Raw genomic sequence first — 14,338 nt, forward strand, 5'->3', positions numbered from 1 at the left:
CCTCCTGTCCTTCAAAGGTGGTCTCTTCAGTTGGTGTGCAGCTCAGGAGGAGACCCGGGTCACAGGTTGCGGTGAGAAACCGCAGTTCCAGCCACCTGGTAAACCTGGTGATTAACAGCTAGGCAGATGCTCTAGCCAGATCACCCTAGTATGTCCCAGGAACTTCTTTCTTGATAAATTTTTGGATTCTTTGCTTGTTACATTATGGATAAGATCCTTTTTTTTTAATTGAACACCTGAACTTTTAAAAGGAAGACAAGGAGTGTGATCTCAAATCAAATATCTCTAAATGATAAAAGAATAAATGGAATTTGTGCTCTAAGGTATCTCACAAGTCCATCCATTCTGCAGGCTTTCAGGATTTGGGGCTAGTAACAAATGCTGAGACCTATTATCATGAAAGCACATTTCCCCTCCTCTTTTTTTTTTTCATTTCTGGTTATTAGAGAATACATTTTGCCTCATTGTTATTAGAAACAAGTGACAAACATGTAGCTAATTCTTTCTCCCAGGTGCTTAACAAGTAACAAATTTCACAGGGGTTACATTTCTTACTACAAAAAAAAAAACAAAAAACCTGCCTTATACTAGATAAAGGTGCTTAGAAATGTTTATACCCATTAGCCCTGTAATTCTACTTCTAGTAATCTGTTCTAAGAAAAAAAAACCTGAACACACTCACACACTCACAAGCACACACACACACACAGAAAGTTAGGCAAGAAGATAGTTATTACTACATGTTTTTTTAATTAAATTTATTTATTTATTTATTTATTTTTGGCTGCATTGGGTCTTCGTTGCTGCACGCAAGCTTTCTCTAGTTGTGGCGAGCGGGGGCTACTCTTCGTTGTGATGTGCGGGCTTCTCATTGCAGTGGCTTCTCTTGTTGTGGAGCACGGGCTCTAGGCACGTGGGCTTCAGTAGTTGTGGCACACAGGCTTAGTTACTCCACAGCGTGTGGGATCTTCCCGGACCAGGGCTCGAACCCGTGTCCCCTGCATTGGCAGGTGGATTCTTAACCACTGCGCCACCAGGGAAGTCCTACTACATTTTTTTAATAGCAAAAAATAGCCACAATTTAATTTTCCAACAATCTAGGATTTGTTGCTAAATTAGATGATTGAACATTTTGTAGTAATTAAAGACGCATTGAGTACACCTTGTAGAGGATTTTAAGGTACGTTGACCTGTGGCCAGTGAGTAATCTCCTGTTCTCTGACTTTCCTCCTAGTGTTTTGCTGTGCGCTCTCTGGGGTGGGTGGAAATGGCAGAGGAGGACCTCGCCCCTGGCAAGAGTAGTGTTGCCGTCAACAACTGCATCAGGCAGCTTTCTTACTGCAAAAATGACATCCGTGATACAGTCGGCATTTGGGGAGAGGTAAGTAACAGGTGAAAATAATTAATGGCAGACTTGCTTGCATTCCACTGTTCCTTATGAAACCCCAGAGCTCTGAGAGCCGAGAGATTTGGTACTGATGGCTGATGAAGGTATTTATCGAGGTCACTTTCCCATGAAGGCAGCTGGTGTAGACATGATGCACCTGTGATTTACCTATTAGCCCTGCCAGAGCCCGTTGAGGACTGGGGCCCTGGGAGAGGGCGTTTCTCGGTGTCTAAATGACAGGATCTACTTTGGTATCCTGAGTCCCCAAGGATCCATGGATGGACTTAAGGGCCCAGAAACCCCCTAACCTCCATGCATATTTGGATGTGCCAGTCTACAAGAGCAGTTTTCTGGGAAAAAGACCCATACCTCTCTCAAAGTACATTCTCAGAGGGGAACGTGACCCCCACATATACCCCCAAAACGTTCTTGCCCCTTCTCTAAAAGTTGACACATCATCCTTTTATAATACAGTCTTCTTTATTTGTGATCTGAAAATCCACCTCGTACATGAGTTTTGGAATTGATACCTGTGTATTCTTTCTTACTGTGAAGAACAAAGCAATTCCAGTTTGAAAGGTTAGTTGAGATCATTTCAGAAAGGAAAGTCATGAGTAAAAATACCAAATTTGTATAAAAATCACGTGAAATTGGAAAAGCCATATTCCTACTAAGCTCTGAGACCTGTACAACAAGCACATCGGGAGCATCACGAGATAGTGGTCCACGTGAATCCTCTCTACTTGATCAGTCCCCAGTTAAGAGCATTGGCAGCGAAAGTTTGCTTTTTGATTGGGCTGTTAGGAGCCCCTGTCGCCTTTTGTCCTAGCAGCACTGTCATAGCAGGAGGTAGGTTCCCAAGGCTCCTCATGGTAGAGTCCGTCTGCTTTAGAATGGGGCTGAGCTGCATCACGAACCAGATTTTTAGATCCCAGGCATGGGAGGAGAGGAGGAAGAATTTTCTCCTGCCAAGAAAATGACACTTTTTTGGTATTTGCCTCTATTATCCTTTCACTGCGTTACCTTTCCAATACCCAGGCCTATTTCTCCCACCAAATTATCCATCTGTCTTCTCTCTCCTTCATTCAAAATGCTGTTCTACCAAAGGCATAGATCTCAGCTAGGATTTAGAAGGACAGCTGGTGTAATCTATACTGCTGTTTGAGAGACTAATGAATACCGCCAGGTATTTAGAAGAGCTAAGTAAGATTCTAAAGGAATCTCCAATTGGCACGATTCCAGCAGGAAAGAAAGCTTTGGGTGGGCCAGCAATGCCTGAGAATCTGCTATGCCTTCCCACCTAGTTAGCCCCTGCTAGGCCATTCCTATTTTTCTCAGTTCTTGCCTCTTCTTCTGAAACGATAAATTCTTCAAGCAGTGTTTCTAGTTCATAGTATATAAAGTACAGCTCAGTGTTTAGGGTTATGAGCTTTTTATGTTATGTGACTTTTTGCCATGCCTCACCACGCACAGCACAACTCCTTAAAGGTTTGTTGAACGGCTGACTGAAAATAAAGTCATGACTTTCAGATGAGTGTCCATCTTTAGATGACACCTGCATAAGCATTGGTCGTTTGGGTTACAATTAGCAAGACTTTACAGTGGTCAACCAGGAGTTGCTGAGTGTTCATGAGAAAAGGGAAAGGGCACATATGGGAAGACACGAGTGTGCCTAGTGAACTCAACAGAAGCCACGATGCATTTTCATTCAGGGATAGTCCACACTCAGCCAACCATTCTCACTTCAGATGACCAGCTGGTAGCTGTCACTGGTTCTGTCCGGTAATACGATGACTGTCGACAGAGGTAATTGACAAAGATGGCCTGTGTTGCCTTTGCGTGGACCAGTTGTGGTTTCTAAGCTGAATCAATCCAAAAGAAATGCACCACCCAGCTCAGTGCAGGGTAGGGGGATGATTTCAGCTCATCCTGGATCTCATCTGTAGACGCTTGGCTTAGACATTGACTAGCAGAGGCACTGAAACACCCGTGTCTGCCACCTCGGCAGCAGAGCTTGTGTTTACTCTGAGAACCTTTGATGGGGACCTGAAATATCGTTCTCAAAAACCAGACCAAGGAGCATCTGTCCTGCTTTGGATTTGAACATCTGCCAGGAAGCCTCACTGTGCTGCCTTGCTAGACCTCCCTAGCGTCCACGCCACAGCATCTGGGCTGACCATGACCTTCAGTGGACAGTTTAATAATTTCTTTAAATTATGCCTGAGGATTTGCAAGGGGAGTGAAGTTGGATGGCCTAGCATTCCTACCCTCAAAGAGCCAATATGTGGGGAGACAGGAGACCAAAACCTGAAAACCTGAAGAGTGATGCAAGAAACCTCAGCCTCCCCCGTGTTGGTATCACAACAGCACATGCGCTAAAGGCCTTGCGACTTCTGTGTCAGGCTGTGAGCAGGTTACTTAACCTATAAACCTCAGTTTTCCCATCCGCTAATCACAGATAATAAATCCAAGCTCTGAGGCAAGTTAGAGCCCTCATGACCCAAGGAACCTGAAGCCTGTCGCATAACATCTGAGGTGTGATAAAGTCACTTCAGCGTTAGCTATTGTAGCACTGAGAAGTGTCACAAAGCTGTGCCTGCTATTTACCAGCCAGATCACACAGATAAGAAGTGGTGTAACAGTTGAGAAGAGACAGACATCGTTGTGGACCTGGGAAGGGCGTCAAGGGGATGCCTGGTAGGGTCTGGCCAGAGGGGAGGGAATGGGGACAGAGGGGTTGTGAGGGGATGACAGACTTGGAGTCAGTAAAAGGCCAGATTCTCCAGGGTACCCGCCTTTAGCCTTTTTTCTTAAAGATTCAAAGTGTAAATAATTAAAAATAAGAGCCAGCTAGAAAGCAGGCTAGGGACACATTTCAGAGGATTTGGAGAAGGAGAGAGAAATTGGGCATGTGAGGGGAAGGTGAAAGATTTATGAATCTTTTAATCAGGAGGGGATGTTTCTCCCTTAGGAGAACAAATTACAGGGGTGAATTTTTGATCATTGAACCGACACCCCCAGGTAGCCACAGACATCCCGAGGACGTGTGGTTTCGTGAGGAAGGTAACCTGTCTTCTCGTTGACTCCCAGGGGAAGGACATGTACCTGGTCCTGGAGAACGACACGCTGAGCCTGGTGGACCCCATGGACCACAGTGCGCTCCACACGCAGCCCATCGCCAGCATCCGTGTGTGGGGCGTGGGCCGCGACAACGGCCGGTGAGTGCCCCGGGCCGGCGCTGTCCTTTGTCACCTCACCCGATGCCCCAGTTTTAGCTTAACCCTGAAGCGGGGCCTCACTGTTACTGCATGTTGCTGAATATGAAACTTGACAGTAGACTCTCTATAGAAATGTAAAAACTTAAAGCACATCTCTAGCCCTGCCTTGTCAACCCTCTGAGCTCCTTCCGTTCCTGGTTTCTGTACCTCAAACCTTTTGTCAACTCTGGATCCTGCCTCTGATTCCATGTATTTCTCCCCCAACCCCCACTCATCCTCATTCATCTAAGTTCCCTACTCATCCAGGCTTTCTGAACTCCCACCTTTTTTTTTTTTTTTTTGGCTTCTCTGCAGTCTGTTTTAAAGTTGAGTCTCAGCTATTTCAGATGCTCTGCTATTGGCATTTTCTTTGTAGAGGGCTTGTTGGAAGGGAGAGGTGGTACAGCCTTTAATCACATGCTTTATTATTTTTTTTAAATTTGTTTTATTGATGTATAGTTGATTTATAATGTGTTCATTTCTGCTGTACAGCAAAATTCACACTGTACAGTATAACTGTACAGGGACTCAGTTATGCATAGATATACATATTCTTTTCCATTATGGTTTATCATAGGATACTGACTATAGTTCCCCGTGTTATACAGTAGGACCTTGTTGTTTATCCAAATTGCAAGCTTTAGATCATTAACTCATGCTGATCAGGAGCTTCTGGGGTTTGAAGATGGCTGAACTCTTTTAACGTTTGAAATGTCTGGTCATACCAAAGTTCCACTCAATGTGTATTTTTCTGAAATTCTACTGAATATTTGTCATTGCCAGCAAGTACTTCTTAATAGATGTGTTGTGAATTTTTTGCTGTCCAGTGACTGGAAACAAGGAAGTTCTGATTTTCAAGTACATATTCTAACTAATAAAGTGACAGTAATCACAGGCATCATACTTTGATACTTTATGAAGTAATTGGGCTACATGAAATGCATCTAACTCTTGAATTAAATTAATCTTTGTCAGCTCTCGAGGTATACCCGAGGATCTCCTAGCATTTAGGGACAAGCTATAGGATGATTATTTATTGCTCTGTTGAAAAGGGGCAAGAGCATTGCAGAAGCTGCTGAAAATCCCAGACGACAGAGAGACTGCTCCCCTGGGGTGGCTCCATTCCTGGGCATCCTGGCTTATTGGATCATGGGGTCCTCTAGGTGGCTGTGCCTTGGCTTTGCCATCCTTTGTCTTCCAAAGATGGGCAGTAGTGGATTTGATAGTTTTTTGATTCAGTTGCAAGTCCTAAGCCTGAAAGGAAAGTGGTTAAGCATTCATCAAAGAACAAGCATTTTTGCTGGAATCACAGGTGAGAAATGGTCTGCAAAACAGAGAGCTGCAACGTCCTCTGACAGCTGATTGGATAAACCTTCGTGGGAGCACAGTTGTGTCTTTGAGCTTTTGTAACAGTGATGAACGGTGACAGCTGGACCAGGTGCTTTGGGGGGAAATGAGTAGATAGATTATGCATCCACACCTGTCATTCAATTGCTTAGCAGAGCTGGAGCACTGGAGTTGATGCATTGGCATGAATTGATTAAGTTTACAGAGGAAAATACCTGATGATGTTTGTGCATCATTAAAAACATTTAGCCTTGATGGAAGAGTATAAGATACTTGATCCTTCCCTACTTCCTGTCCTCCAAGTTTGTTTTTAAGACAGGAGTCAAGATGAAGATCATGATTTACGTGTACAACTGGATGGGGTTGTGTTTTTTTGAGGTTAGCTTGTGAGTGGATTTCATCGATGAGGTTTTCAGTTCACCCCAACTCTTTAAAGTAAGGCCAAATGCTCTTTGTTCAGGGAGAAAATATGATTCAAATTGCAATTGACAAAATTATTCAAGCCCTGAGCTTAGTTTTCTCTCATCTGTGAAATGACGGTGATAATAAGGACCACAAAGCACCACAAAGCACGTGTATGTATGTGCCTCTGTGTGTATAGTAATTGGCCCACTGATGGGAGATGTGGAAAATGCTTAATGAATGTTAGCTCTTGAATCGTTAAAGCAACATCCACTAGAAGAGACAGCTAATTACATGGCTTCCTTTCAAAGACAGGGAGGATGAGGGAGGGGTCAGACCTCAGGGAGGTTTCGAGGACAGTTTATCATTGATAACAGAGGGCGAGAGGCTGTTTCAGACACTGAGTTCAGTTGTCCTACAAAGCAGGAAGGGCCACTCCCCTTGCCACCCAGTGATATCAGTGTAAATTAGGTTACCTTGCCTTGATTATGTTTTTGAAGTGTGGGCTGAGTTACTCATGTTTTTTAAACCATTTCTTATTCTTACTCAATGTTAGCAGGTAAGTGTAATTTAGAAATACACTGAGGGCTCTGCATCAGCTGTCAGGACCTCAGAAAGCTCATGTAGTGGTTGGGGGCCCTTGAGCTAGATTGCTTTTAGAAACAGTAAATAAAAAAGTATGTTTGTCAGTGAAAGGTTGTATTTCTCCCATTGGACCCCTGAGTTTTCATTCTCTAAAAGAAGGCCTTTGTATTCCTGCTTTTTTAAAAAAATACTTTCTTTTGCTCTTGATTCCTTTTTTTTTTTTCTTACAGCAATTTACAAGAGCAAATTCAATTTGTAATGCTGCAAAGGAAAGGAGTTTACACTTTGCATGAATAAAACATAAAAGTGTTTCATTTTGCTTGAGAAAATGAGTCCATTTCACATTCTCTTTTGTAACCTCCCTTGCCGAGAAAATGAAATCTCTTAGGGAATTTCTTGATGTGGTTAAAATGAATATGGAAAGTATGTATACCAGAGGCTTGAAGGGCACAGTCTGTCTTGAAATTCAGAGTGCTTCACTGAGCCATGTCATTTCAGGATTTATAAAGTTGTTTTGGGTTTAGCATTTTCTTAAGGCTTTCAAGTGGATTTGAGTTGCTCTGATGAAATTCCTTATGGAGTAAGTTTACTTTGGGTGAGGGGATGATCCAGCTGTGACACACCCCACCGATCCCCCAGGTTGATTTGGAGAAGCCTCTTATTATGAATGGCTGAGAAGTTGCCATCGCATCAGACGTTGGTTCTCTGTGGGGTGCTGGTGATTGCAGGACTGGACTGAAGTTTTTGTCTTGTTCTTGAGAGTCACGCCTGCCTTTATTATGGCATTTCTTGGAGCCCATGTGCATTACTGCCAGGCAAAGGGAGGGCTCCCTCCTCCTACTTCGGTTCCTTTTGATCACAGTGAGATAAATGTCAAGGCTCCCAGAGATGGGACTGGCGAAAGGGGTTTCATGAGCCTTGTATTTCCAATCACAGGCAGCACCAGGGAGCACCCAGATTGACCTGCTCTGCTTCCACCCCTGTGGGAAGGAGGCCCTGGGTTGTAGAACTGGCATTTTGCCGCCAGTGACTGGGGCAGGTGACCACAGTGCCATCTCTCATCTTGTCTCTACGGACCTGCAGGCTGCCCTTCCAAGGATGGGGTGGGAGGGGTTTCACAACGATTTCAGGGGCTGTGCTAATCCGGCCACAGCTCTCCTATTTATTCATTTGGCCCTGGGAAGCAGCACTCTCCTTATTCTTTTATTTTATTTATTTATTTATTTTTGTTTTTGCGGTACGCGGGCCTCTCACTGTTGTGGCCTCTCCCGTTGCGGAGCACAGGCTCCGGACGCGCAGGCTCAGCGGCCATGGCTCACGGGCCCAGCTGCTCCACGGCATGTGGGATCTTCCCGGACCGGGGCACGAACCCATGTCCCCGGCATCGGCAGATGGACTCTCAACCACTGCGCCACCAGGGAAGCCCCCTCCTTATTCTTTTAAAGAGATATCAATAGCAAGCAGACATAACTTCTGAACATAGGAGACTTTAAACTGGGACTTTCCTTGCCTCTTGTGACAGGTAAGGGAAGGGGCACACAGATCCTTCTGTACGTTGCCAATAAGCAATAGAATCTGCTAATCCTGTCTGTTTCCCATGAGAAAGGAAAGTGGGTGGATGGTATAGTCCAGGGTTTCAGACCCCATAAGTGGGATTTCCCAGGTCGGTGTACCATGGAGCACTAATCAGGTCAAATGTTCATAGACTTTCCTTGAAAGGGAAAAAAAAAAAGATCTAGGATCAGTTGGGAAAGTGGGTTAAACCAAGTGCATCAGGCCCCTTTGCTTTGGACCCTCTCGGAGGTTCTCCTGTCCTGATGTGGACTGGAACCCTTTTCTTCGTGGAAATGTAGTCTCATGGAACACACTTTGGGAAACGCTGCTCTGGTCAATAAACTCATTAATTTAAATTAGTGGCAACACTAGACTGCTGTTTTTGTCTTTAGGAAAAACTGGAATTCCTTGTAATAAATAACCATTATAAGTGGTGACCCCACTGGGCCTGCTCTAATGAAGGTAAAATTCCTTTATAATTAAAAGCAGCCATCACAGCCATTGTGCACAAACGCTTTTTAAAAAGCACTTTCTTATGCAGGTTAAATGTTGACCCTGTGATACTGTTTGTGCTTATAGTTTGTAGAGCAGAACTTCTCTTCTGAGAAGGTGTTTTATGTGTCTCTTTCCTGCTTTTGATGAACAGTTTTTAATAAAATCTTACTGTGTGATAGATTATTCATAAATTTCCAATTGTTTGTCTTTGACTTAACTGTTGTATCTGGTTAAGATCTCAGGAACTTTTATCTAAATAACATAGTAAGTCTCAAGTGCACTGAATATTTGTTTCGTTTTCTCTTCTCTTGGAATATTCCCAACTGGTTTTATCCACCAAGTCCCTGGTTTTAAGTTGCTTTAGAAGTCTCCTGCCACACACAGTTCATGCTTTTGTTTTCCTGCCAGTGTTGTTCTGTGTTGATTCTTTGGAAAAAACTGCTGAATTTTGGGATGGGGTTGGGGGGTACATGGGCATCCTGGCTGTAACACTGAGGTTAGTCAGAATATGCAAAACTGTAACTTGTAGGCTTTCAAATGTAAAAGGTGGTTTCATAACCACTGTCTTTCAACCTCTTTATTTTAGAGATTAACTGAGGACAGAAGGGGATGATTTGCCTTAGGTGACCCATCTAGTTGTGACAGGGCAAAGACAGACTCCTGGAATTGTCCTCTGTCCAAATAGGAGCTCCTCTGTTAATCTGACAAGAGATAATGGATGGTCTCACATAACCTGTGCTCAGCAGGGAGACGGAGAACTCTGCACTCAAGGCCTGGTCTCTTTCCTTGGGGAGATGAAACCACAGGTGTGAATTAAAAGCAGAGGTTGACAAAATATGGCCCCGAGCTGAAAATGGTTTTTCCATCTTTAATGGGTTGTTTTAAAAAGGAAAAAATGGGCTTCCCTAGTGGCACAGTGGTTAAGAATCCACCTGCCAATGCAGGCGACACAGGTTCGATCCCTGATCTGGGAAGATCCCACATGCCGCGGAGCAACGAAGCCCATGAGCCACAACTACTGAAGGCCGCGTGCCTAGAGCTCGTGATCCGCAACAAAAGAAGCCACCGCAATGAGAAGCCCACGCACCACAATGAAGAGTAGCCCCTGCTCGCCTCAACTAGAGAAAGCCCGTGTGCAGCAACGAAGACCCAACACAGCCAAAAATAAATAAAAATAAAATAAATTTATTTAAAAAAATATTTTAAGTAAAGGAAAAAAAGAATAGGGGACCCAAATGTGGAGGACCCAGCATGGCCTGGTTCTTTCCAGAAAGAACATTTACAGTAACATTCATTCAGAATACAATGAGGCAGTCATTGTGGCTTCTGTAGGAAGTCTCTGTAAAAGGCAAGTCCTGTTCTGCCATCCTTCCAGTGTCTTCCCAGTCTGACCAACCAGCGGACTTGTCTGTAAGTTGAAGGGGACCTGGAACTTGCACATGTAACAGTATGCCCACATTCTGTTCATATCCCTTTGGCCACATGCAGCTGCAAGGGATTCTGGGAAATGGAGTCTCTAGCTGGGCCAACAATTGCCAAGTTAATACCACTATTAAAAAAAGATGAGGTGAGGGCCTCCCTGGTGGCGCAGTGGTTGAGAGTCCGCCTGCCGATGCGGGGGATGCGGGTTCGTGCCCCGGTCTGGGAGGATCCCATATGCTGCGGAGCGGCTGGGCCCGTGAGCCATGGCCGCTGAGCCTGCGCGTCCGGAGCCTGTGCTCCGCAACGGGGGAGGCCGCAGCAGTGAGAGGCCCGCGTACCGCAAAAAAAAAAAAAAAAAAAAAAAAGAGATGAGGTGAAACAACTAGCCTCTTACACAGTCTGAAAAGGAATCACCTCAGTGTTCCCAGCCTGTGACCTATTGTTTCCTGTGCCAGTTTTTAAGCTGCTGCCCTCAGCTCCAAACCCACCCTTCTCTGCTCGCTTTGTGAGAGTGGAGCTGGGACTCTGCAAAAACGTTTCTGCTCCTCTAGTTTGCTGCTCGTTAGACTCTGACTAGAGGGGGCTGCAAGGCTGGAGGAAGGAGAAGGAACTTGCTTCCCGTGTCTGTGAGCATCATCCTAGAACAACTTCTTCATCCTGCTGTGTCAGTTCTCATGCAGCTTCCCTAGCACTCACAGAAATGCAGAACCGTTGATCATTCCCCGTCTTCAGAGCCGCCAGGGCCACTGGCTCGGGTGCCCTCTTTAAAGGTCTGAGTCCCGACCCTGCTTCCAGTCTAGAGACACCAGCCCAGCAGCACCACCTCCTCAGTGTCAGAGGTTTTGCACCATGGGGCTTCTCCAAGCTTCTAGGTTTTGATCATTCCAGCCTCTGCCCTTTGTTCTCTCCACCCTCCAGGTCACAGCCCCCTCTTGCAATTGCTGCCTCCATGATAACTTCTTCCTATTCCCTTTTTAGTTTTGTAGTTACAGGTCTTTAAATGATCTTTCTGTCCCAGTAACTGGTGTGGTTCCTGTCTCCTGCCTGCACGCTCCCGACTTGACCCTTAAATGGAATTAGCACTGACTAAAGGAGGCAGCATGAGGGTGTGCCTGCCCTGAGGAGGGCATTCAGGAGAGCAAGTGAGTGGAGCTGTTCTTTATGTTCAGCTTTGCACATTGTGGTGACACAACAGCATGTATGCCAAGGAGACGTCCTTTCTAAATTGGTGGAAGTTGCCAGTGATAAAGGGCAGTTCTGTTTTAGGTGACAGGATTTTAGAAATAGTGGGCCTCTTGGTTTGTTTTTTTTTTTAATGTTTTCAACATACACATTTTTTAAAATAAATTTATTTATTTATTTTTGGCTGCGTTGGGTCTTCGTTGCTGCATGCAAGCTTTCTCTAGTTGCGGAGAGTGGGGGCTACTCTTCATTGCAGTGCACGGGCTTCTCATTGCAGTGGCTTCTCTTGTTGCAGAGCGCGGGCTCTAGGCACGTGGGCTTCAGTAGTTGTGGCACACTGACTCAGTAGTTGTGGCTCGTGGGCTCTCGCGTGCGGGCTCAGTAGTTGTGGCACACGGGCTTAGCTGCTCCACGGCATGTGGGATCTTCCCGGACCAGGGCTCGAACCCATGTCCCCTGCATTGGCAGGCAGATTCTTAACCACTGCACCACCAGGGAAGTACCAGGCCTCTTGGTTTTTGATCTAATTGAAAGTTATCTCTATTTTCCCTTTGCCACTGTTTCTTTTCCTAGGAGTGACGGAGGGAGGCGGGTCTTCACAGGGAGGATGGAGAGCTTCCTAATGACATGTAGTCAGAGGGTTCTCTGAGCCAGCCAGTAATGAAAGATTGATGGAATTCCAAGATCTGATAAAAGTTTAATCTAAGGTATATGCTGCCTTGCCTCAGGGAGAAAAGTCTCAGGGAGAGAGCAGTAATTCTCTCCCTATGTTCCAGTATTATCTTGACCTCTAGAGCTAATTTCTTTTTAATATAGACACATGGTAAGCAGAGGCATCAGGATTTACTTGGCCATTCCGCTGATTTACACCATAGTTATATTTTATCTCTATAGAAGTGGCCTTCTTGCCTTCTATTAATCATGCTGGGATGCTTGCTAATACTTTCAATCTAGAATAACCTGTAAGGAAAGACATTGTAAGTGATTGTCTAAGAAAAGTTTCCCTCAGAGGAATGCCTTGAGAGTGTCTTCAAGCCGATCCTTCCTTAGTGGATATATGAAGACAACAGTTTCTTCTGAAGAACGCATCCTGTGTTTTGATAGCTGGTTCAGTGCATAATCCATTGTTTCTCATAAGCATGTTTCAGCACCAGGCGGTGTAGCGTGGGAGCTTGAGATTGTTGTGTCAACAGCAAAAAATTCTGATGATGATCCCTGAGCAACTTCCATCTCACGCTTCCCCTGAGTCCCAATCCAGGTGAGGGATGGCCCATTCCAGATGTAGCATGACGGTGATCCATCATACTAGGCTCCAGTGATTCTCTGTCAGTCTTGAAAGTACTGCGATCTTCTTGGAACACTTAGAACCTTCCGAAACCAGAAGTAAGAGTAGTGTCAGCGGAGAAGAAGCCTAATGACCCACGCAGACATGGATTCGTGTCTTAGAGAGCAGAAAAAGTTGTAACTATTGTAACCCAAAACATCACTTGGTCACTTGGCCTGTCGTATATACTCAACAAATGATTAAGTGTTTGATAAATCGCTAAAGGCCTTACGTCATCGCAGATGAATGGATAGTCACTGTTTTTCATACACAGATTATCACCTTGAACTTTTTTTTTTTTTTTTTTTTTTTTTTTTGCGGTAGCGGGCCTCTCACTGTTGTGGCCTCTCCTGTTGCGGAGCACAGGCTCCGGACGCGCAGGCTCAGCAGCCATGGCTCACGGGCCCAGCTGCTCCGTGGCATGTGGGATCTTCCCGGACCAGGGCACAAACCCGTGTCCCCTGCATCGGCAGGCGGACTCTCAACCACTGCGCCACCAGGGAAGCCCCACCTTGAACTCTTTTACTTAAATGTAATCATCTGAGATTTTGGGCTTCCTGGTGAATCCAGTGATTTAGAGCATAATGCAGCTCCTCTGATTCGTTTCACTCACAGAACACTTCTGACACCAAATGTGTCGGTTTTCCACACCAAGCAACTCTCCAGGTCTCTGCCGACAGCAACTGGGTGTCCCACAATTTAATTCCATTCTGACACAGGAGTTAGCCCAGACCCCTCCCCGCCCCAGGTTAAGGGCTCAGTCCCTACAAGACTGCCCCCATTTCAGATGCCAGTCACAAGTCCAGGCCACCCCTACATCTGCCCGAGAGCAGCTATAAATCAGAGGTTCCCATGGAGGTTTCTGCTCAGTTTCAGTGATTTGCTATAACAGTTCACAGAACTCAGGAAAACACTACTTACTATTACCAGTTTCTTATAAAGGATACAAAAGAACAGCCAGATGAGGAAGCACAAAGGGTGAGGTCCAGAAGGGTTATCAGCTTCTGTCCCCGTGGAGTTTGGGGTATGTCACCCTCCTGGCACCTGAATGTGTTCACTGACCCCCGACCCCCAAAGCTCTCTTGACCCCATTGTTTAGGGTTTTTCCGGAGGTTGCATTACATAGGCTGACTGATTAAATCATTGGCTGTTGGTGACTAGCTCAATCTCCAGCCCTTCTCCCTTCCCTGGAGGTTAGGGTGAGACTGTAAGTTCCAACCCTTTAATCACAACCTGGTCTTTCTGGGAGCAGCCCTCACGCTGAAGCTATGTAAGGGCCCCCAGACATCTCATTCATGTGCAAAAAGGTACTCTTGTCGTTCTGGAGAGTCCAAGGGTTTTAAAAGCTCTTGTGTCAGGAACCAGGGTCTAAGACCAAATATT

General features: G+C 45.3%; 1 protein-coding gene across 16 annotated transcripts in view; it reads left to right on the plus strand.

Moving 5' to 3' along the window:
* Positions 1-14,338, plus strand: part of APBB2 (amyloid beta precursor protein binding family B member 2) — a 392,355-nt gene that overhangs the window by 318,281 nt on the left and 59,736 nt on the right. For all 16 annotated transcript variants that reach the window (XM_060110741.1, XM_060110749.1, XM_060110667.1 and 13 more), the window contains 2 exons: positions 1,235-1,381; positions 4,478-4,605. In XM_060110741.1, coding sequence (XP_059966724.1) covers positions 1,235-1,381; positions 4,478-4,605 — 275 coding nt within the window. The remainder of the gene's footprint in view (positions 1-1,234; positions 1,382-4,477; positions 4,606-14,338) is intronic.

The sequence above is a fragment of the Mesoplodon densirostris genome, chromosome 1, assembly GCF_025265405.1.
Source record: "Mesoplodon densirostris isolate mMesDen1 chromosome 1, mMesDen1 primary haplotype, whole genome shotgun sequence".
Taxonomy (NCBI): domain Eukaryota; kingdom Metazoa; phylum Chordata; class Mammalia; order Artiodactyla; family Ziphiidae; genus Mesoplodon; species Mesoplodon densirostris.